Raw genomic sequence first — 24110 nt, 5'->3', positions numbered from 1 at the left:
CTTTTTTCTTGTTCTCTTATTATTAGAACATACATTTAACCCCTTCTGACAATCTAGTCATTGTAAACCTCCCAGCTTTATCAACTATTTTCCAAGCACTCACAGTGCAGATTTCTGGTATTACAATGGCCTTAAATTTTTTCCTTTGGATTTTTTGGAAAATAAATTACGGTGTCTATTTACATGGATAAAGAGTGACCACTGTCTTTGGCTGGTTCCTGTTGATAATGAGGTCAAGGCAGGGGCCTTCACTGAATTCCCACATGTGCTTTGTTGCAAGCCACACTCAGGTGACAGACAGTCTTGCAGTTGGTGCTGCTGGTCACATGAAGACTGGGAAAGAAAGTGCATCAGATCAAAATAAACTTATTTCTCTTGCAAAAAATAAAAACTCGAGGCACATGCGTTATGAATATTGGGTCAGAAGCATTATCTTCATATTCAAAGACTAGCATATAATTATCAAGAACAGAAATGTAAAGAACATAAACAGCTTGATGATAGAATTGGTACACGTTTATTATTAGAAATTCTATTTGAAATCCAGAGAAGAGTAACTGAACGGAGAAAAACACAGACATTAGATGACAAAGAATATGAGAAAATTTCAACTTTTTTTTCCAATTGAATTTAACAATGTTTTACTCCACAGTTAACTGATTGATTTGCCTCTGCCAGGATGTAAATTCTCAGAGATATTCTTTCTGCCATTGTGCCAATCTGTGACACAGCTAGCCTAGGATTTATATGCTGTGCTTGTCAATATCCTTCAGAAATGCCCAGCAGAACACAGGCACATACATTCTCTTCAGCAAACACTCATGGAATGTGAAATCAGAATGTGATTTCACTCATAGAACACTCATAGAATGTGAATTCTACTGGTACTGACTCATCTGGAGGGCTTGTTATGAGGCCTCATTCAGTATGAGGCAAAGGTTGTGAAGTTTGCATTTAAGTTTTTAAAAAGCTATGTATAAAAAGTGGCCACCATGATGATTAAACACATTATATTGTACCCTTATAAAATTTGAATAAAAACCACAAACTTCAATGACAATAAGTAATTGGTCTTACTTGGTCTGCTCATTCTGAAAAAACTGAGTCTTGTCCTATGCAACAGGGCTGGAACAGTTGCAACATGCATCAGTTGGAACATGTTTAGGAGCTAATGGATAGCATTGGTTTACATTTCATATAAGACAGAGTAAATTAAGGACACATTTCTAGTATCTTCAGGTATTCAAACAAGTAAATATTTCATATATCTCAGTTTGCTCCATTGTCAAGCACATTTTCATTTTGATAAAAATGTCTCAAAAATGCCTTAATAATGTGTGCATTGGTGAGGGAAATTTGGAAATAATGAACGTGAGCTAATCCTCTCTTTGTGACTGAAAGGTCCTCACATGAAATCATCACCTTTGGAGCTGTGCTTTTATAATGTGATGCTCACTGGATTTTTGAGATATAATGCCTGTCCCTAAACTGAATTGCCCCAAACTGCTTTATAGTTGTTGATTTCACTACCAGTGTCCTCTCCTTCACTCTTATTTTGCATTTCAGTGTACCAAATTTACAACGTTTTTGTTGGTTTTGTTACCAACAGAAACATCAGGTGAATTAAAAGATACCGAGATAAGTACTCATCAAACTAAAAAGTAAATGCAATTAGATGTTATTTTTGCCAGAGGGTGGGTGGGCAAATTTACCATAATCCATTGCATTAGTTGTCAGTATGGAGCATGCTTCAGAGTCATCTGGAAGGCTTGTTAAAATGCAGGTTGTTGGGTTCCACCCCAGAGCTTCTGATTCAGCAGATCTTGGGTGAGGCCTGAGAATGTGCATTTCTAGCAGTTTTCCAGTGGATGCTGCCCATCTGAGGACTACACATTGAGAGCTACTTGCTGCAGAGAAAAGTGGAATGGGGACAGTTTAAAGAATCAGTAAGAGTTTAAGGTTTCAGGAAATGTTTGGAAGTCTGCAAGTAGAAAAAGGGGAATGTTAATTTTCTCTTCACATATTGGGCATTACATTTATGGAACTCTAACACAAAGAGGGAGAGCTGTGGGAAAAAATCAAGGGATTTCTCTGAAATGATAGATTTACATGTTAGTTCACAAAATGATTTTGGGAAGATATTTTAAATAATTCCAACAGTACAAACTGATACCACATCGGGCAACCTTGCTCTCCAAAATCCTCTCATGTTGCTTTTGCACTAGGCTGGCCTGGATGGAGCATTGGTTGGACCGCATGTGGCATTCCTAATGTCTCTATATTCTAACCCATTGGTTGCCAATAAAGTGCTTTGCCAACAGATTTTGTTCTGAGATAGGGCACAGCGCTGAAGAGAAAATAAATTTGCAAATCCAGTGATTTCATGGGCCACTAGGCTCTCTGGATTCTCTATTACCCAGTTTATCTTTTGTTCATTTAATGCATCGCAAACAACATTGAATTAGTTTGTTGGACAATTGGGTAAGATATTAAACTAACGATATACATATAAATATGTCAAGTCATTATTTTAAGAGTACATCTGTAAGTCATAGTTGGAGAAGGCTTTTTCTTGTGAACGCTGTAAAGGCTTTTCCCCACAACTCTAATAGTTCAACAGGTACCAACTTTTATAAATAATACTTTTTCAGAGTTGTTCACAAGTGAGACAAAGAATTTTCTATAATGGATGTTTAAAAAAATCAGTTCCAAGGAAATTAATTCTTGTAAACCTCCCAAAATAAACATCAGGAAATTAAATTGGTGTTGGTTTGTTAGTAGAATGAACATCCCCAAAGAAATCCAAGATTGCAAATGTTTTAGCTCAGACTTAGTTTCTAGTCTCTGAAAGACCCTTCCTTCCTGAGCTATGACCACCTACAGCCCTCCTGCAGCTTCACCATTGCCTTGACTTTCAGCACGAATCCTGCAATGATGCTAAGGAGATTTACATGACTACGTGTCTGCCAGCTGTGGTTTCATCATTTTTCTTTGTCTCTGAGCTTATGCAGAGACAATACCCTGGGTCTGGTAAGTGGATCTCAGTCTGTTCCTTAGTCTCCTCTCCCGGCACCCAAGTCTGATTTCTGAGCTTCAGCTTGATCCTTTTTTGTTACCTGTCATCGTCCTCAGGAAGGGGTTCCCCAATCCTGGATCCTGGACCATTGTCTTGGACCCTCCTCTGAAATGACAAATATTCCTAATTCCAATTTGCTATCTTTCTTGTAAGGATAAATTGTCTTGTACTGCATCCGTCTGCTTGGACAGGTCAACACTTCATTTGCAACCCTTCGTGGATATCTACTTACCTGCACTACAACCTGCTATCACTCGATCTTGTTGGACACACTACTGTAGTCTTGCTTTACATCTGTGATGGAATCCATCCATCCAGATCCTATTCAGTAATAGAGCCTTTTCTCAAATCCCAGCCCTTTCTCATCTGAGCTACATGACAATAAGTAATTGCTCTTACTTGGTCTGTTCATTCTGAAAAAACTGAGTCCTTACTGAGTGGAGTTTCATAAGGACTGAGTTCTTATGGAACCATGTTATGCATGGGAGTGATGGACATGAACAAGGTACAATTTCTCTCTTGAAGAAACTCATTCTTTTTTTTTTTTTTTTTTTGAGACAGAGTTTCACTCTCTCACCCAGGCTGGAGTGTAGTGACATAATCTTGGCTCACGGGAACCTCTGTCTCCTGGGCTCAAGCGATTCTTCTGCCTCAGCCTCCTGAGTAGCTGGGATTACAAAATTAGCCTGCCACCATGCCAGACTAAGTGTTTTTTTAACTTTTAGTAGAGACAGAGTTTTGCCATATTGGCCAGGTGGGTCTCCAGCTCCTCGAGTGATCTGCCCACCTCAACCTCCCAAAGTGCTGGGAGTACAGGCATGAGCCACCGCACCTGGCTCATTTTTGAAGACAGAGCAAACAAGCAAACAATTGAAATACAGGTTGAGTATTCCTTATCCAAAATTCTCGGGACAAGATGCGTTTTGGATTTTTAAAAAAGTTTTCAACATTTGCATTAAACTTACTGGTTGACACCCCAAATTCAAAAATCTGAAATCTAAAAAGCTTTAATGAGCATTTCCTTTTGAGTATGACCTTTGAACATTGTGTCAGCATTCAAAAAATGTGAATTTCAGATTTTTGGATTAGGAATGCTCAACCTATACAATGCTTTAACCATACATTCTGAGAACCTTTCTCAAAAGTGTATAGTAGAAGAGGTAAGACAATCGTCCTTCCATAAACATTCATTCTATCATTTGCTCAAACCCCACTGGGTTTCAGGCATTTTGTTAATATATCGGGAATGGACCCAGAGGGCCTTTCTGAGAATTGTGAGTTAGACCCAGGTACTCACCCAGGGCCAGATCATCCATCACCTTTTGCCTTCAAATACCAATGATAACTTGTCTTGTGGTCCTAAGATGTTAATCAGAGCTGCTTATAATAGACAGCCTCTGAAACTGTCTTCTCTCCCCGGTGGCCCCAGATGGTCTACCCTGGATCCTGATGACATTAGGTTGGGGGGTTGTAAGTGCAGTCACTTTGTTGCCAGGTCCATTTTCTTTCCAGAACCTCTGAATCAAATGTCAGCCTGTTTTCATTGTTCCCTACCTGATAAGCTGGAGCTGGATATACCGAAGGAATGAAAGTTTTCTGAGCTGACTGCACTGATAAACCTAGAAGGAGACCATAGTGATAAACGCTTCATAATTTTCAGAAGTCAGCATTAACTGCTGAGTAGCAGAGTGGACTTAAATTTGTGTTTTCAGTGGAAATGATCACCGTGATGTCCTTACTGCCTCCTAACTCATGAAAGGAACAACTGGCTGGCCTCTGGAACTCCCTGCGTGACTGGTGATTGCCCATGGACTTCTAAAACACTCTTTACTCTGAGATGTGAATGTTGCCCACGGCCTTCAGCTGGTGGATGATATCTGGGCCTGAGATGACAGTATCAGGTATTCCTGAAGACATCCTAGGGAAATGTGGGGATTGCCATGGTGCCTCTGAGCTTACCTCTAGAACAGACACTTTGATAAGTGCCTTTGCTTCTTTCTCTGAATTCTAAATCAGCCCTAGAATGCTGGATGATAATTCTGAAACAAGCCCTACCCAGTCGATTTTCCTGAAGTTTCATGAGGATTCTGAAGAGTGGTGACAGGTGTTGGACTAAAATAAGGGAGGAAGGCCGAGGTGAGGAGAGCACTCAGAGACGGTGGGTGGACAGACGTCATCCAGAGACTTGCAGAAAATAGGACCAAAGCCATGGCCCCCGACAAGAGTGGCAATCCTAAGTGCAGTTTTAGTTGCACTTTTGAGATAATGAAAGTACAAAATCAATCACTTAATCTCTTTTAACATTAGTTTATTAATCTGCAAAACATTGACATGCTACCTCACAGCATTCTTCACATATAATAAGAAACAGCGTGTTAAAATACTAAACAAAGTTTAAGAAGTGATGCAAATATACTGTTAGGGTAGATTGTAGATTATAGTTCTATCACTTATCTCTTTCTTATTTTCTGATAAGCTCTTATGAACATTGATTTAATTATTTCTTTTTCCTCTTTATTTATGAGCGTACATGTCTTATTCAAGATTTAAAATATCACTTGGAAATTAACAAGGGGTTTCACAAATATAGTCGTATTCCTTATTTGTTCACAATATTTTGTCCCAAAATGTTGCTTTTAAAGAAATAAAAGAACTACTTCTAAAATTGTGGTAGAGTCAAGGCCGACTATAAACAAATGCTCACCAGCCAACAGAAGAAATCTATCCTGCAATATCAGTGACTTTCCCAGTGTACCATGATAGTTCCTTAAAGCTGTTATGAATTATTCCATAAACCTGTATTTAGAGACTTTTTTTTCGAATATCTTTTTAATGACTTAAACACCAGCGCGGAGACTCACAATGTAAACAGCCTCATTTCTCTGCTCTGTGCTTTGGGAGCGACAGGGATGCCATTTCCCTCCTTGGCTGAGATAAAACCTGTCTTGTAAATTAATAAATAATTTTCTAACTAACACAGCAAAAAAAAGAAAAAAAAAATCCAAACGAGACCTAGTTTCCATCCAGGGACAGGATGTTTCTGGACACCCCCGGTTGCTGCTCCTCCTAAGGGCCTGGCTGTGGCTACTGCAGGGAGGATGTAGTGAGAATGGCTTCCCTGCTGCTGTTTGCTGCTGTCTACACCGGCCAAGAACCTGCTCCCATCTGCCCGGGCTGATGGAGTCTCACTCTTGAGAAAAATCTTGCTGGGGCAGGTCCTCTGGCAGCCCCAGCACCTTACCCTGAGTCATGGGAACTTGAGACTTTGTCCAAACCTTGGCTGGAAGGCTGGTCTTGGCACTTAACGACTTAGCTAGTGGATTTTTCACATTAAGACTGTACCTGGGCCTTTTTCATGATGACTTGGGTCCCAATCCTCGGAGCAGCTGAAAAAAGAGCTAGCGCCACCTGTGGATGCACCCACAATGAAATCAGAGGCCACGTGAGGTTTGCAAGGTGGAGTGGCCTGTAGTTTTAACTCGGGCACTATGGCAATGCAGACCCAAACCAATTGTGCCAGTTCTTGCTGGGTGGCAAAGCGTTGTCAGGCTTTGTGGTCACTCCTGATTTCTGTTTGGAAGCACAGTTCTCTTTCCAATGAGAATGGAAAATTGGAAAGGCCTGTAAAATTGGAAAGCCTGTAAAAGGCCGTAGAGTGGAGATGTATAAAAATGTACGGTCACCCATGTTTTAGGGGTCGACACCATGGACTTTTATCTCGCTCACCAACTTCCTCACACATACAGCTCTCTCCCTGTGGCCTCAGCCATCTCAGGCACTACAAAATCCTCACTGCTTGAAATTCACTTATGGAGTCCAACAAACAACTTTCTTTAAAAAAAAAAGGCAGTAAAATCTCAGAATTTCTGTGCAATGCTTGCAACCTGCCCACTTGTTAAATAAACAGAACACCAAACTAACCAAAAGCTATGCAAGTGGCAGGCTGCCCTGAGCAGAGCCCTGCCTGTCTGCCAGGGACTACGGTGGCACAGGAGCAGGTCGTGATCATGCTGGAAGAAATGAGAGGTGGTTTCATTCCCTGACTTTCAAACTCTCATCTCGGGAGCCCCCAGTCCTAACACTGTATTCAGCAGCTGGAGTTACCTGGCCATGTAAAAGGACAAGGGAAGGCAGACCATCCTCAACTTCTTCCTGTGTTTCTAGCAGGGAAGGAAAGCAATGGCTTCAGTCCCTCCGCCTCTAGGTAACAAGGCAAAGGCCTCCGTAACCCAGGCAGACAGGATGTGGGGAAGGTCTTGTGTCTTTTCCTAACTCAGAATTTCTGAGTCAGTGGGCTCCCGGAGAAAGACTGTCCTCTTAGCATGTGACCCTGAAGGCTTCTAGCACCAAAGGCTCGCTAACACCTCAGACCCTGTCTTCAGGTAAAGGGGATGGGAGGCAGAACCCTTCTCCTGATTGGTGTCTGAAGGAGGCAAGAAGGAGCATCTGCTATACCCCAGCCTGATTTCCCCCGTCTCAGCAGGAGAGGGGAGAGCTGAGGGTGCAGATGTTCTGGGCAGGTCAGTGCAGTTCGATGAATGCCTCCAGATCTTCCGGGATGAAGCCCTTGTAAGGGATCTTGTTCTTACCCAGGGCCTGGGCTGCAAGGCACTGCAGGGTCACGTAGTTGAAGGGCTGCATGGTACCCCCGGCCAGCAGCTTCTCTTCCAGCAGCTCCTCTTCCAGCAGCTCGTAGGCCGTCTTCTTGAAGGCGTTGGTGGCATCCATGTGGGCCCCTGCTTCAATCAGGGCATTCACGATAGCCGGGCAGTTGTTCTGGGCTGCTATGTGTAGCGGGGTGTTGTCAAAATCCCTGCTGTCCCGGTCGGCCCCGCAGTCGAACAGCACTTTGACCACGTGCAAGGTGGGGAATCTGCCCACAAAGTAGCGGCCCACGTTTGTGGTGTCCTTGTCCACAGCCATGTGCAGAGGGGTGAAGCCGTTCTTGCCCCTGGGTGCGCACTTGAGCAGGCGGTAGATGGTCTGGTGCTTCAGGTGCTCCTGGCTGGGGGTGCACTCCACTTTCTCCAGCAGGTAGAGCAGGTGGAGGATGATGAGCAGCGCCTTGTTGAACTGGCCCGAGTCTCTAGGCTCCCTGAGCAGCTGCAGGGCCCATTCCACTTCCCGGACCCCTTTGGTGAGGACCCCCATGAGGTCTGCAAAGCCGATCTGGGTGCCCAGGCTGCCTTTGGCAGCCCGGTCCTGCAGCACGTAGGAGAAGAGTTCGGCGAAGGAGAGGAAGCTGCTGGCGGTCATGGGGCTCAGAGGCTCCAGGTTGCTCTGTTGCATGTCCAGGGCGTACTTCCACAAGCGGATGTAGCACTCGATATTGCCCAAGTCGGCGTACACGGCGCCCCTGTAACAGATACAATAGGAAGTGTCGGGGTTCGAGGGACTGAGGATGCGCTCCCGGATCAACAGGGCCTGCATACGCATCTCATCGGGGTCGGTGATCAGCGCCTCCAGCTCCTCGGTGGTGTTGACCTCCCTGGAATAGTCATAGGCCAGGACCAGCTGTGGGGGCTCCAGTTTGGGCAAGTACTCACCCCTCTGGTGACGCAGCTCCATGGCCCGCCTCCAGTGTTTAAGGGCACCAAGCAGATCTCGTTTCTTATCCACATATGTAGATCCCAGCAATTTCAAGGCTTCCACGGCAGCTTCCCAGCTGGTGGGACAGCAGCTTTGGTAAGATTCCCCGTTCAGTACCTCAGGGGAGAAGATGCAGCACGGAGCCCCCTGAGGCTGCGTACACCCCTGGCTGGTGGAGGAGCCTTCTTGGGGCAGCCCAGGCTGAACCTCTACCCCTGTGACCTGCTCCTGGCCGGGCTGCTCTTGGATGAGGTACTCCACGATGTTGGTGTGGCCCGTCACGCTGGCCGGGAGCAACGGGGTCATGCCGTAGCTATCACGTTCCATGCTGGCCTTGCACCCCAGCAGCAGCTGCAGGATCTCCAGGCTGCTGGTCTCCGCACAGTTGTGCAGGGCCGTGTTGCCCTTGGTGCTGCGCCAGTTCACCTGGGCGCCCTGCTCCAGCAGGTAGCGGGCGATCTCACGGTGGCCCTTGTAGCACGAGATATGAGGCACGTGTGGCCGTGCCGGTTGGCCACCTCCAGGTTGGCCTGGTGCTCGCCGACCAGGTAGCGCACCACCTCCAGGAGGCCCTCGAAGCAGGCGGCGCGGAGGGGCGTGGAGTTGGTGCGCGTGGTGCTGTTCACCGAGGCCCCGCGGCGCAGCAGGCTCCGCACCACGTCCAGGTGGTCCGCGCCCACAGCGGCGGCGCACCCTCCATGGCATCGCCATGGAAGTGCACCGAGCCACCGGCCTCCACGCTCGCGCCGCACGGGTCCACCAGGTACTCCACCACGTCCAGGTGGCCGTAGCAGGCGGCAATGAGCAGCGGCGTCCCCCAGCCAGCCACCTAGCCAGTCAGCTCGTCCAGTTCCTCCCGGCTCTGGCCGCTGAGCAGCTTCTGGAGCAGCTGCAGCTTGCCGTCACGGGCGGCGTTGTACACGGCGGTGCGGAGGTCTTTGGTTCGGGCCTCCGCCAGGCCATGAGCCGGCCGCAGGGGGAGGGGGAGACAGAGGATCAGAGCCCAGACAGGCGGGAGCCAACCTTCACCGTCTCCCTCGCCGCCATCTTAGGGTGTCCTAGAGACTTTTAAATATGCAGATTATTGACCTGAGAAACCATTTCGTCTCCAAAGGAACATTTGCAGGCTGTCATGCAAATCTGCACTTGAGCAACTTTCACATTATGATCTTAGTGAATTCTTGACCAGATGGACTTGAACAGCTGCCACCCATGCTTGGGAAGTCCCTTTACTCGAGAAGAGAAAATAGCTCATTTGTTTGCAATTCTTTCCTGAAAGTACATAAGGGCAATTTTCTACATTGTGACTAGTATCAGAGCAACATTTTCCCTGAAAGACCATAGTTCATTATACTATTTAGGAACAAACAAACAAAAATATATACAAACATTTTTTGGGGAGTTTTATAATTTGTGCCCAGAAGGGACAAGTTTCTTTTCAGATTAAGTTTTAAAAAATGTTCTTTTATTCAAGCTGACATGGAGGTTATAACTGAGAAAAACCTCCCTCTGAAATTAGAATGCCTTACATTTGTATAACATTTTATACTTTTCAAAGTGCTTTCAGGCACATTATTTCATCTGATCTTCAAAACAGCTCAGTGAGGCAGGTAAAATGGGTGTTTTTATTCCTTACTTTTTAGATAAGGAAATAGGTTCAGACTACAGATATTATCTGAGTATCTACTAACTTCATTGTATTGTGCTAGGTGTCATAGAGGATAAAATAACATGTATTCCTAAAAGAAGAATCTTGGTTTTAGATAAGACATAACAACACAAAGCTAAATAATACATAAATGTACAATATGGTCAAAAGATGACAAAAGACAATATATGGTCAAAGTATTAGAAGCACAAGCAAACTGTGTTCTCAGATTAAGGGAGACTTCTTAAAGCAGGTGCCACCCGAATATATATGCCTGGAAGGAGGTTTGGAATTTGTGGAATATTTACTCTTTGGCATCAAAATCACTTTCTCATATAACCTTAGAATGTAAGAGATTTTGGCATTCATCTAGTTTGTTCTGATACTCGATGTTGGCACTCCCTATGGCCCCCTAAGCAAAGATGTTGGAATAGCTATGAGTCTTAACAAATCTATCTATATGCAGCTGCAATCTCCATTTCTATAATTCTACCCTTTGTTGACCAGAGTAAAACAAGACTAATCTATTTTCTCTTTCTGTGGAAAGCCTTTACTATGTCTGTAGTCAGCATGATAGCTTGATCTGCCTTTAGTCTTTTCTTCTTTTCATTTAATCTTAAAGCTTTTGGAGATACAGTCATTATTTTACTGCTGAGCCCCTATTTTATTTATCCAAATTATCTATAACTTTGGCCATCCCAAATTGATACACTATTGTAGATATGCGGATTTGAATGAGGCTCTAAAAACTATTGTTATCTTTTTAATTCACTGCCAGCATGTCTGTTAATACTGCTAGTTGTGAACATTTCTCAATATAAAGTAACTTTTGTGTAAAAGTTGCATAATTACTATGCGTGGAATGAGTTATGAATGTCTTCCTAAAGAACAAAGGCCACCTTCATTGTGATGGCTTTTTTCTTTTTGTTTTGTATTTTTGTTAAGCCATTCATGATCTGTGCATGCCTGCACAGATGATACTTGCTTAAGGAACTAACACCAAAGCTCTAATATAGTAATAATCTTTGGTATTTTGTTTCTCATCTTTATTACTGGGAAAGTAAAAATTAATCACTCATGTAAATTAATAATCCAATACTGACCTCTGGTGTGTAATGATGAAATTGCTTACTGGATGAACTAGTGGATGCTTGGGAAGAGTTTTATGTTTTAATATAAGAACATCTTTCTCCAAGCAAAGAAGCTTCCTAGGCTATAATTACAAATGTGGAAATTGGGAAACGTAAAACTAACTAACTGAATGTAAAGAATGTATCTACGGTAGTTTATAGTAGTGGGTAAGTAAAAAAGGAAAAGAGAGAACAACTGACACTAGAACTGCCCCATTCAAAAACTTTTTTTACAATTCGGCCATCTTTTAAGAAACTAAACACAGTGAGTTGAGAATGAATGATGTACCCTCCCTCACTTGACTATATTTGACTTGGACTTAAAAAAAAGAGGCTGTTTTGAATTTCTGTGAGTCATCTCCTCAGGTGGTATATGTGTTTTCATTGCCTGCCACTCCCCAAAGTGCCTCTCCATTTACTTCAGACACAAGGTCCCAAAGTCATAATTTTCTAGTCTTATTTGCTCATCTTTATGATCTTGTAATTTTCTAAAGCCATACCATATGCCTGCTTTATAATTCAAAGGCCTAATATTTGTTAGGCTGGTTCTTGATTCAGGTTTCTCATTCTCCTTCCTATTTTCAGTATGTGTCCTTCCCTCACACTCTATGCTCAAGCCAAATTATCTATCTAGCATTTCCCCCATTGGCAGCTTCTGAGCAGAGGTACTGCAGAGCGCACAGATAGGACTGGAATGAGTCAGTCACTTTGCAGACAGAAGTGTAAGCCATGCAGGTTTAGGCCTCTACTGCCACCAGCGACCCTATTGCTGGCCTAATTCCTCCTGTAGCTGTGCTCATAGAACCTTAGAAATTCGTTACCTGTTGAGAGAGTATCGCTGGGCCAGTCATCAATGAACCCCAATTCCAATTTAATCCTGGCGCTGCCCCTGACTTGCTATGGGACTTTCTGCAATTCGGTTCAACTCCTAGGCTATGAGATTTCTATTTTCTAGTCTGTAACAAAGGGTCACTAGATTAGACGATTTCTGACATCCTTTGTAGTACTCCAATTCTACAACTCTATACATGTGGATTCAGGAGGCTAGCTCAAACCCTGGGTTCTTCACTTCTTGCAATGCTCTCTCAATTCCCTTCTTCTCCCATCCTCTAGTTTGTCCAGATGTTACTGTACTTGTGTACTTCCTATGTATACTAAGCCATTATATGGACTACATTCTACTGTATCTATTTGTCTATCTTTTTTCCTTCATTGAACTGAGATATGGTCGGCTGTTACTAGCTATCAATGGAGTGAATGAGAAAAGACTGCATATCTTGTCTTTATCCTGCAGGTCTGTCTCTGCCACATATTTCTGAGGAGATCCTGGGCCTGGGAAACTTTGGAGTCAACAATGACCTTTTATCCTGGTTCTATAAACCAGATTACATGCAAGAATGTTGCCTCTTAAAAATTCTCAAAAGTGATGAATAGCTATAGTCCACGCTAAAGGAAAATGGAGAACACCAGGTTGTTAGTGAGAGCCGAATCACTCTGAGTTATGGAGTGAGAAGTTTTATTAGGCTGGTGCAAAAGTAATTTGTGGTTTTTGACATCAATTTTAATGGCAAAAAGTGCAATTACTTTTGCTCCAACTGATAGTTCCCAGAGTCAGGTAGACTAGGAAGTGGCATTCAGAAAGCAGAGACTGGGAAGGTGGAGAAGAGTTAGTGAAATGATTTGAGTTTGGAGACAATGGGGTGAAGGCCCAAGGAGAGTTCCACACTCTTGGGGTGGCCATAGGAAAGCATTAAAACTCAGAATTTAATTTGACTAAATTTGTTTGCCAATTCAACTCTCAATTTCTAATTTTCAGTAAACTTTTCTATCCTCACAAATGCTTTACATGGGTAGGTTTTTGTGGAAAACAATAAAGGTGATGAACATTATATCTGGGTCAATGGTTCTTGATCTTCAGGATGCTTTGAATCACTTGGGGAACTTTTGAAATCTGGATGCTGATGTCAGACTCCTGAGCGATTACAACATAATCTCTGCAGGTGGGACCCAGGAATCGGTATATCTTAAAAGATCCCAGGTGAATCCAATATGCAGCTTGCTTTGGAATGAGTTATTGTGAAACAATAGACTACAATGATCAACGTGAACTCATCTGAGAGACTCCTCGGCAATCATGTCTCCTTTGTTCTTTAATCAGTTCTATTTCATCTTATTGGAAACAACTATTTTAATTTTATAAGCCTCCACTTTTCTCAAAACTTCCAACTCCAATGCCATGTATACTCTCAACTAATGACTTCCCTTCTACCTTTCGGAGATAATTGGAGCTCAACATGAAAAATTTCTTCATTTCTTGTCACCAGATCTGTAAATGTGTTTTTTCTGAATTACGTTTCACTAGTGCCTTTCTATCAATATTTGACCATCCAAAGTCATCCATCTCTAGAAAGTAACAATACAGAAATATAGGCCGTGTGTTTGTTGGAAATAAAATAACACTAACAAAGACCTCTCTGAACCAACATAGAAAAGAGAACACAGTTTATTACTACATGAACATGGTCAGATTTCTATGCATGTAGGTACTACAAAAGTGACTAAAATGAATAGGCAGACTTTCACATAATTTATTTAGCAAAGCAGAAGTAAGAATAACTTCTCATCTCCTCAAGAGACAAAGGGCTACATCCTAAGATAGTCCTCTTGTGAAAAACTCCCAAGTAAGTTTTGGAGGCATTTGTTTACAATTCCAAGGGTCAGAAAGTCCCCATTCTTCCATTGCAAAATCAAAAGCGTAAACCTGTTATTTGGACCTATTAAGATTTCAAGGAAATACTCTAAGGAAGACAGGATGGAGAGATAGTGACCTCCAACCTCAAAAAAGTCATCATTTTACCCTTATGGTATGCTTTGCTTGGTATATGCATATGTATTTCTTAGCTTTGTAAAGTGAAAGAATCTAGAAGCAATGACACCCTAGTAGAACACCTAGCCTCTAGACCTTTGTATCCAGACACTATTTCTCCACGAAAGAAACCCACACTCTTTGGGGAAATGATTAATTTTTAGAATAGGGAAAAATGGTTAATTCCTCCATCCACAGAGGAAGGCTGCCTCATTTGGATTGAAGCCACAACTGAGTAAGGGCTTCAATGCATGTAGGTGACCCACGTGGGGTGCCAGAATCAAAACAAGGTGAGGGAGCATCCAGACAGAAGTATTATCCATCACCTGGTGTCTAAATCCCTCAGGCTAGTGGGAAGAGAACACCCATGTAAGGCAGTGGCACAGAATGGGATAAAAAGGATTTGCATGTAGAAGAGTCAGGTCACTGTGGGATTTTCTGGTGTAAATAGACTGAAAGGGGCATCTGTATAGGAGGGCTCCAAGGTGCCAGGTATCAAAGCCAAAGAACAGGAGAAGGAGTCCACACAGAAGTGGTGGCAGAACCCAAGCAAGATGAAAAGGGCATCACCGCAGTGATGTAGCAAGGTTGGAGTGTCAGAGCCTGACTGAGCAGAATGGGGTGAGCACCCATGTGGGTTTAACCCAGGAAGGATGAGAAGAGTGTCTATGTGAAATGGATGATAATCTAGGGAGTAGATCAGAGCCCAGGGATGGCATCCAAGAATGACGGTGGCCAAGCATGAGGTGTTGGAGTCAGAGTAGAGTGAAGAAGGTAACTATACCCAGGTGTAGCTTAAAGTAGAGTGCCAGGGTCTTGAATGGGGTCTGAGGATTAGACAGTAACAGGGTGTTAGTGGGAATACAACCAATGCTGATAGTTGTGTTGTGAACACGTAGGAGAAACCTGTTTGTAAGGAATAAACCCCAACATATTTGGTGGTAACTGGGAATCAGGTCAGTAACTTATTCTCTAATGGTTCAAGAAATTTCCTTCTGTATTTTACTTGTAAATTTTGTCTAAAGCTCAATATATAAATATATATACTTTTATGAACTGGCAAAGAGCAAATTCATTCTTAGGTGTATTCTCAATAGAAATGTATACATACTGAAAAGCTTCCTGTTTGGATGTTTGAAAGGAACCACCACATTCCATAGATCATATTTACATGGGGCTTTTATTTAAAGGCAAAGGATATGGTGCAGCAAGTGAAAGAGAGTGCGGGCATGGACTGGGAGTCTGAAAGACATCCCAGGTTGAAAGCTACCCAGGGCTCCAAGTATTCACAGACACAGAGTGTGCATTCTGTCTCCAGTGTCAACCACCAAGATTCTGTGCTAGGAATCATGCTTTCAGGAGGGCTTCGAGGAGAAATTCTCAACAAGCCTTTTATGTCTCCTTGTCCATGTAATCAAGCTAGGTTTGTCAAACCAATTAGGCCAGTTGTAACCCATCAGTGAAAAACTGACCCTGTAGGTTACCAAGAGGCATTTCCTGACTTTAAATCATACATGATAAACGTCATTGCAGTTATCTTCACCAAGAGTAAAAAATCCAGATATCCAGGTTAAAAGACAAAGCTTTTTCTGTTCAGCTATAAATCTGCACATATTTTTACTAAAAAAAAAGAATATTTAAAGCATCGTATTCATAATAACAATAACAGAAGCCAACCCAAATATATCTATTAAGAGAAGAAATAGCAAATAAATTGTGATCTATTTCTACATGGAACACTATGGAACAATGAATAAATATGCATTATTGTTACATAAAATAACATAGATCAATATGGCAAATAATGTACTGATAGTCCCTTTATATAAAGTTCAACACCCAGGCAAAACCAATCTCTTGTGTGAGAAATTAGGATATCAGTTGCCTTTGGGGTGTTAAAAAAGAGTAATGGGCCAGGCACAGTAACTCATACCTGTAATCCCAGCACTTCAGGAGGCTGAGGTGGGCAAACTGCTTGAGGCCAGGAGTTCAAGGCCAGCCTGGCCAACATGGCAAAACCCTGTCTCTACTAAAATTACAAAAATTAGCTGGGCATGGTGGTGAGTGCCTGTAATCCTAGCTACTTGGGAGGCTGAGGCATAAGAATTGCTTGAACCCAGGGTGTAGAGGTTGCAGTGAGCTGAGATCATGCCACTGCACTCCAGCCTGAGCAACAGAATGAGACTGTCTCAAATTTAAAAAAGAGTAAGGATTGATAGTGAATATAAAACGAGGTGAGAGTTGCTGGTTATGTTTTATTTCCTCTCTTAGCTGATAGTTAAATGGCTGTGTCAACAGTGTAAAAATTCATCAAGCTTAAAATTTGTTCTTAGATGTGCATATGCAATATTTCAATAAAAGTGATTTTAAAATATTTTATATAGGGTTGCACACATACACACACACATGTGCACACACATACTCGACATTTATACCTGCTTTTGGAGTCTTCTCAACAAATCCATTTAACTTAACACTGAGTGGGTAGTGACATTACAGCATGTGTTTCTTTATTCTCTACCTTTTAAAGTTTTCTTCTATTATTTCTGTGAGTATTTGTTTTCATTTTTCATCTTGTATCTCTTGGTGACTCATTTAGATGGATATCACAACTTATGAATTCAAATTCCATTTCACTTAATATTTCCCTCATATTTTTCATCTTTTTATATATTTTTAAATTTATTTTATGAAAATAGCTGAGGTTGATCCTCAAATTCAATTTGAAGGCAAAGGATGTTCATGCATAAAGTACTAGGCAGTTATTTTTAAAAATAAGACAGATTTCAGTCTTGTACATGTGCTATAATATAAAAAAATCACATTATCTTTTTTTTATTTTTTATTTTTTGAGACAGAGTCTCGCTCTGTCACCAGGCTGGAGTGCAGCGGCGCGATCTCAGGTGACTTCAACCTCTGCCTCCAGGGTTCAAGCAATTCCCCTGCCTCAGCCTCCCAAGTAGCTGGGACTACAGGCACACACCACCATGCCCGGCTAGTTTTTTGTATTTTAGTAGAGATGGGGTTTCACCATGTTGGCCAGGGTGGTTTTGATCTCCTGACCTTGTGATCCACCTGCCTTGGCCTCCCAAAGTGCTGGGATTACAGGTGTGAGCCACTGCACCTGGCCCATATTTTTAAATTAAAAAATAGTACAATTTATGTAGTACAAGACCTTTAAAAATATCTCTCCGTGTGTATGTGGTCTGTGTGTCTTAAAAATGAGTGCAGGCAAGTGTATTTCTAGAAACGTACTTTATTAGTTGGGTGCATTGGGTTGCAGGTAACAGAAAACATCCTTATAGTGACTTAAGCAATAAAGTCATCCAATTTTTCTACATAGCAAGACCTCTGGAAATGGAGACTAACAGATTTCCTGCAGCAGCTCAACAATGTCAATCACCCAACTTCTTTCTGTTCTGCCACCACAGCACATTCCATTTTCATTCTATGTAATTCCTCACAGTTATAAGATCACACACAACTAACACAACTTAAATAATTATGTCTTTAAACAATAAAAACCAAAGAAAGAAAAAATTTCATATATTTGGCCATCATTTTCATTAGAGGTCAAAATCCTACTAATAAGCTCCCTCCTTTGGCATTCTTCCTAAATACATTGTATTACCTGGAAACAGGACAAATATTCATCTCTAAATCAATGACAAGCAAAGGAATTACATTAACGTTTGTATTAGTTTGCTTTTGCTCCAATAATGCTTAAGAAACATGACAAGAAGTTACTGACCAATAACAGCAAGCATTTACTCCTTGCTCATGAATTTTGCGAATTGGTTGCAGCAGTTCTACCTTAGACTACAGATGAGAGTCAGGTGTGCTCCAGGTGTCTCTCATTCCTGGACGCATGTTGAAGGACACAGACTACTTAGGGCATTTGATTTTTATAATGCTTTATATATATTGATTTTTATAATGCTTTATAAGCAAGAGTTGAAGAGGAGAAGCTTCTTTAAAGTTCTGCTTAGTTACTTCTATTACTATTAACCTACCCAAATTCTATTGGGTAGAGCAGTCACATAGCCAAGCCCAAAGTCAGTGATACAGGGAAATATTCTCTTTCCTCATTAAAAAAAGGTAAGGATGGGGAGGGAACAAGAATCATCTTTTTTAATTATTTTTTTCTGAGACAGAGTCTCGCTCTGTCATCCAGGCTGGAGTGCAGTGGCACAATCTTGGCTCACTGCATTCTTTGCCTTCTGGGTTCAAGTGATTCTCACTCCTCAGGCTCCCAAGTAGCTGGGATTACAGGTGCGCACCAGCATACCCAGCTAATTTTTTGTATTTTTAGTAGAGAGGGGTTTTGCCTTGTTGCCCTGGCCGGTCTCGAACTCCTGAGCTCTGGCAATCTGCCCGCCTCAGTTTCCCGAAGTGCTAGGATTACAGGCGTGAGACACTGCACCTGGCCAGAGAACAAAGAATTATGAACACACAATACAATCTACCACAATATTCATGGCCTAGACCAACCATGGCTCATCCTCTCAGATTGGGAGAGGAATCCATTGTCTGTGAACTTGTTGCAACAATACAAACATAAACAATCTATGGTCATCGTAAACAAGAAATAAGGGATTGTGGCTATTGAGTAGACAACAGTTCAATGTTGACTTCTCACTATTTAAACAAATTAGACTTTTTTTCTAATTGAGAAAACACACAAACTTGAAGAAACAACTCCAATATTGATGAAAACAGCAGTGATTTATTTATTAACTAAATATTTTAATTCAACAATTTAGAAAGAGAGTTTTTAATCTTCCACAAACAATTCTACCTTATTTTAAAAAGGCTGCAATTTATATATATGGGACATTCATGTCACAGTATATCAGACAACTCTCTGACACCTTGGGTGCCCAGTTTTCTTTCAGGCAGGACATCAATATTTATCCTCTTTTAATTCTGGCCCATCCACTGGCACAGACTGGTCCCTTATGTTATTATCATGAGCTAGTGATACAGGAAGAGAAGCATTGCTGATCTGTGAAACTGGACAATACATTTAATCTGTCTTGGTATTTAAACCACAGTAGGCACCATGTTTAATTGGGTTTATGAAATGACATCTTGTTCAGGGCAAGGGTCAGTATTAAAGAGGAGCTATATTTAATGCTAAATTAAGTGCCCAAGTTAAAGCTAAATTGTTACACACACAAGTCAGTAATTTCAGAACTATGACTTGCAAATAAATCACAAATTGACCTCTTTGAGCACACTGCAGGAAATACTTTGTGTGACATTATATGGCACTAATTGTAAAAGCCAAATCTGACTTCTTTCCAATTATATGTCCAAAAATCAGAACTGAGAATTCTCTCTTTTTGGATTTTCTGACATTCTTTCCTTAGTATTAAGGTAATGAATGGCTTCAAAGCTAAAGTTATGGGAAATGCAAGAGCTTATCCAATAGTTAATATCTGAATCTTAGGGTTTATCAACTGTAGCATATCTAAAGACACAAAACCCACCTTCGCTGATTTCCTGGATGCTCTAGATGTGCAAATACAAACCTCACTGCACATGGAAGTGCCCTGTCAGGCACAATTTTCATAAAGGGAATTTAAATAGCTATTTTAATCTCTAGACCAGACTGTGCATTCCAGGAATCTAAGACTAATGAGCCACTTTCTCAGATAATCACTTCTAAATAAACAAGGTCTTTTGCACTGACCCAGGAATCTGCATTGTAGCTGAAAAATTAATTATACCAATATTATACTAGGCATATCTACAACAATACAAAAGAATGTTCTCTCCATCTCCAAAGTTAGATGTTCATTCAGATGAAATGCAATTTATTCATCTGGAAAGTTCTAAATGTTTTCCTTTGCACCTCTAAATGAGCAGAAAGATATTTCCTTTTAAGAAGAAAAGAGAAAATCCATTATTTTTACTTTTTCTTTAATATATATATAAATCAATAAATTCCCAAACTAAATTTCTCCCCTACTAATTTAATTTGGAATAAAATTAGAACCAATCGTTATGAGCAAAATGTTTTCAATTAAGACATAATTAATTAAATGTGCAAATGCAGAATACATTTAGATGGGCTATCAGATGACTGATTATACTGGAAATCTAATTTTACACTTAAATTGCCAGCCACACACTTCATCTTGAGCTGTTGATCCATAGCAAGTTACCGTAAGTTAAACCTTACCTCTGGAGGAAGCAGCCTCAGTGGACAAATTTTTCCTGCAGTAATTCTATGACCATGCCATAGTATCTGTCTTTAGAGGGTAGTCAGAGGTATCTTGCACGAAGGAGCTTCATTCTTGCCATCCTTCTTGTTTTTCAAACAGCATTTTTTTTTATTTTAAATAAGTAATGCATGTCTCGGCAAATCGTGAAAGAAAGGCCTTTTACTCTTTTCTACTTACTAACCCTTTTCTACTCACTCTTTAAAAGGAAGTTGATAATCAAAGTATTAATGTGTGAAAAGGTACTGAGCTTTGAACAATTTTTGAATTACTTAATATTGCATTTTAAACTGTCTAAATTATAGATACAAATGTCTGAATCTATACTTGCTGTTGGTGTTTATGGGTTAAGTATATCCTCAAACTAACCAGGATAATGAATTTTATTGCCTCAGAGATAGAAAGGATGATTTAGCAAGGTTTGTAATTGATATGCATCCATGTTGCTCTAAAAAATGAAGAGATTCCCATCACATAGTTTAAAAAATGTATAGGTCCAAAAATTGGCTACAGTCAATAATTCTTCTCTAAATCTGATGTTATTTAAGTTTCCTGAATATTTGAAAAATTTGTAAGATTTTTTCAAGGATTCTAAAAAGTGGGTGATTGAGGAGGAAAGCAAAAGTTGTCAGTGAGAAGCATTTGTTGAATGTCTACTATGTGCCAAGCAGTGCACTTGGTATTCTCATGTGTCATGTCTTTGTGTATCAATTACTAATCCATAGGTTGATGCAAAAGTCATTGCAGTTTTAACCATCATTTTCAAGGGCAAAAAATCGCAATTACTTTTGCACCAAATGAATATCATTTCTCAGTCCCAAGCCAATGCTTCTATACCTGTTTTTTGCAATGTTTAGTTGGACATCTATAACGGCCTTCCATGAGGCAGCCTACTGTCTCCCAGAGCATGATAAGGAAGTTCCTTGGGTTAGATATCTTTCTAGCCTGAAATATTACAATTTGCATTTCAGCCCATTGAATTAGACATTTTTGTCTTCAGATAATTTCTTTGGAAATGCAAATGTTCCTCAAAGTGTAGCTACCTATTGGGTCACTGAAGCTTTAATATTAGCAGGTTTGCTGGTTCGCTTTCTTCAAGAATAGTGGATATTTTGCCAAAAAGGGAGAATAGGAAGCCAGAGTGGAAAGAGGGGAACAAAAACAGGGATAGATACAAGGGAAGGAGATAGACGGTATTAGCATTTACTACCCCATCATTATATGTACCTTGATTTGTTCCTGGAGTTGCTGAAGGATGACTCAGTTTCCCTTTTCTTGTGTAATTCTTTGATTCAGTTGTAGTCTGACTTTTGAAAGCTGACTGTAGAAAGAGGAATATTTAGAAAAATAGGCAAAGTGATGTTATGGTTTAAAATCATCAAGTGGGAAATCCAAAACCACGGTTCTCAACCTTAGCTACTCATGGAAACCACCTGGGAAATTTTTAAAAATACTGATGGATGGGTTCCATGCCCATAGATTTTAAAAAAATTATTCCAAAGGATTCTGACATCATAATCAGGGTTGAAAGCTACTGCTCCAAAGAGCTTGACATAATCCAATGAACATTTATCAGGTGTTCACAAGGTTTAGGAAGGCCCAGCACAAAGCAAAACCATAGAGACGTTGAGTACTCTTTTGCTTCAGCATTCAGCATCCAATTCCAACTCCATGCTTTTCCTTACTTCCAACTTCCATTTTTGCCCCAAGCAACCTGTGCAGGAAACCATCAGTTTCCCTGCTCCACTGGACATCTAAAGACTATGGTGGTGATAGAAAATGAGAGTCATCAAAAAGGTCCAAGTTTAGTGAAGATGCGCAAAGGGAACCAGCCCTTCCCAAAGAATTCAGTGAATGAGCCAAGATTCTCCAGAAACCGCTCAGCTTTGCAGTGATAATTTTCTGTGAAGACATAGACTGAAATGGGAACAAGAGATAGAAAGTTGAAAAAGAATTTTCTCAGAATCCACATGTAACCTTACAGAAGGCAAACAGAAGGGTTAGTGAGATACATGGAATCACGCAGCTGAGGTGAGACAATGTAGGAAAATCAAGCATGAGATAGGAAATCAGGATATTGTGTTTCTTTGTGAAGACTCGGTTCCCTCTAATTGCTTGTAAACCTAAAATCCCTACTTCATTCTTTGTAACATTTTTCCTCATTTCTTTCTGGAATTTTTGGATTCCATGCTTTTTAAGATGGCTTGAGAGAAAGACTTATCAGAGTCAACCTAACAGGCATTTATTAAGACACTACCAGGGGTGAGACCCTGAGTAAATGATTGTCAAATTTGAATATGTGGTTAGAAACACCTGAAGGACTGCTGGGCCCCACACCCAGAGTTTCTGATTCATTGAGTTTGAGCTGGGACTTGAGAAGTTACATTTCTAGCAAATTCCCAGATGATATTGATATTGCTGTCTGGAGGCCACACTTTGAAGACCACTGCCTCTAGGAATGGGAAAAGAAATTAGATATCAGCAATCTGTCCTTAATGAGATTGCTTAAGGCTTTGTATTAGGGATGTACATTGTCATGGAACATATCATACAAATGACAAACTGAGAACACTGGCAACATATTTTAAAAGTAAAATATAGTACAATACACGCCAGAAGTTCTGAGAAGGATAAATAATTAAGTAGTGGTGAGGCAGAAGAGGCTAATTAGAGATGACAAAGAATAATACAAAAACCATGGGCCACAGAGCCAGGGGTGGCCTGGAGCTGAGCTGAGCTTATCAGGGGACAACTGCATAGGTGGACCTAAGGGCAAAACTGAAGGTTTTAAATGCTATGAAGTGTAGGGCCATGCTGCTGGTGCTAATTAAGCACTGAGAACTACCTTTCATACAAGGCTGAGATCTGTACATGAGAGCTGAAACAGCCTCTTGCTTCTTGATCATGAACATCTTCAGTTAGATCCAGAAAGGGTCTAGTGAGGGTAGGTGGGTTACTCAAAATCCCTAGTGTTTAATTAGTTTTAGTTAGTTGAGACTGATTGTGATGAAACACAACATTTAACTTTGCTATCTCCTAGGCAAGTGCTGCCAGAAATAAAAAGTCTCCTTTTTACAGAAAAGAGAACATGGAAAGGCCGTCCAGAGTTCAGTCTCAAAGGCAATGCTGGGCAGGGACTGACAAAGGGTTGAGGAGTGTCCATTAACCTGGGTATTGGTGATGGAAAGCATATCCTGAAATTGGAGATAGCAAGACTCTTGGTGAACTGTTGAGTAGACTGGGTTGAATTCAGTGAAGGATCTAAAGGAAAAATAAAAATATTAATGCTTCTATGTAGTTTTAAAAGTTGTGACCATAAGATAGCAAGTATAATCACACACCAAAAAATGACTTTTCTGTCCCAAGTGAGTGGTTGGCTTCAATGTAGTCACCCAGAAAACATTAAATATTTGTCATATGTTCAAGATACATTTTGAAACATCTAAGGAAATAGAAATTATCACTTTGTTACATGTGCATGTAGGTGCACACACAGAGTATTACTCAGCGAATTTTTTCAGCTTTATTCTATATAATTATATATTTTTTCCAGCCTTATTCTGCCTGACTATCC

The 24110-nt window shown here is 41.0% G+C and overlaps 1 protein-coding gene and 1 long non-coding RNA gene across 3 annotated transcripts; both read right to left on the bottom strand.

Annotated features, from left to right (window-relative positions):
• Positions 1–5991: 5991 nt before the first annotated feature.
• LOC750274 (protein fem-1 homolog A-like) lies at positions 5992–9712 on the bottom strand. The gene is given in 4 exon segments (XM_016925636.4): positions 5992–9153; positions 9156–9341; positions 9344–9614; positions 9689–9712. Coding segments are annotated over 4 exon segments (2037 nt in total). The 3' UTR covers positions 5992–7597.
• Positions 9713–9731: 19 nt separating this feature from the next.
• LOC129136710 (uncharacterized) lies at positions 9732–23801 on the bottom strand. Of its 2 annotated transcripts, none has more exons than XR_008538631.1 (3): positions 23704–23801; positions 21764–21857; positions 9732–9937 (listed from the first exon to the last, which is right to left on the bottom strand). It is a non-coding gene; the product is annotated as an uncharacterized LOC129136710 (long non-coding RNA). The 2 variants fall into 2 exon arrangements; XR_008538630.2 differs by lacking the exon at positions 9732–9937 and adding an exon at positions 17496–18732.
• Positions 23802–24110: the final 309 nt, after the last annotated feature.

Source organism: Pan troglodytes, chromosome 14 (genome assembly GCF_028858775.2).
Source record: "Pan troglodytes isolate AG18354 chromosome 14, NHGRI_mPanTro3-v2.0_pri, whole genome shotgun sequence".
Taxonomy (NCBI): domain Eukaryota; kingdom Metazoa; phylum Chordata; class Mammalia; order Primates; family Hominidae; genus Pan; species Pan troglodytes.
Note: the sequence above shows the minus strand (reverse complement) of the source record. Positions and strands in the feature narration are given on the sequence as shown.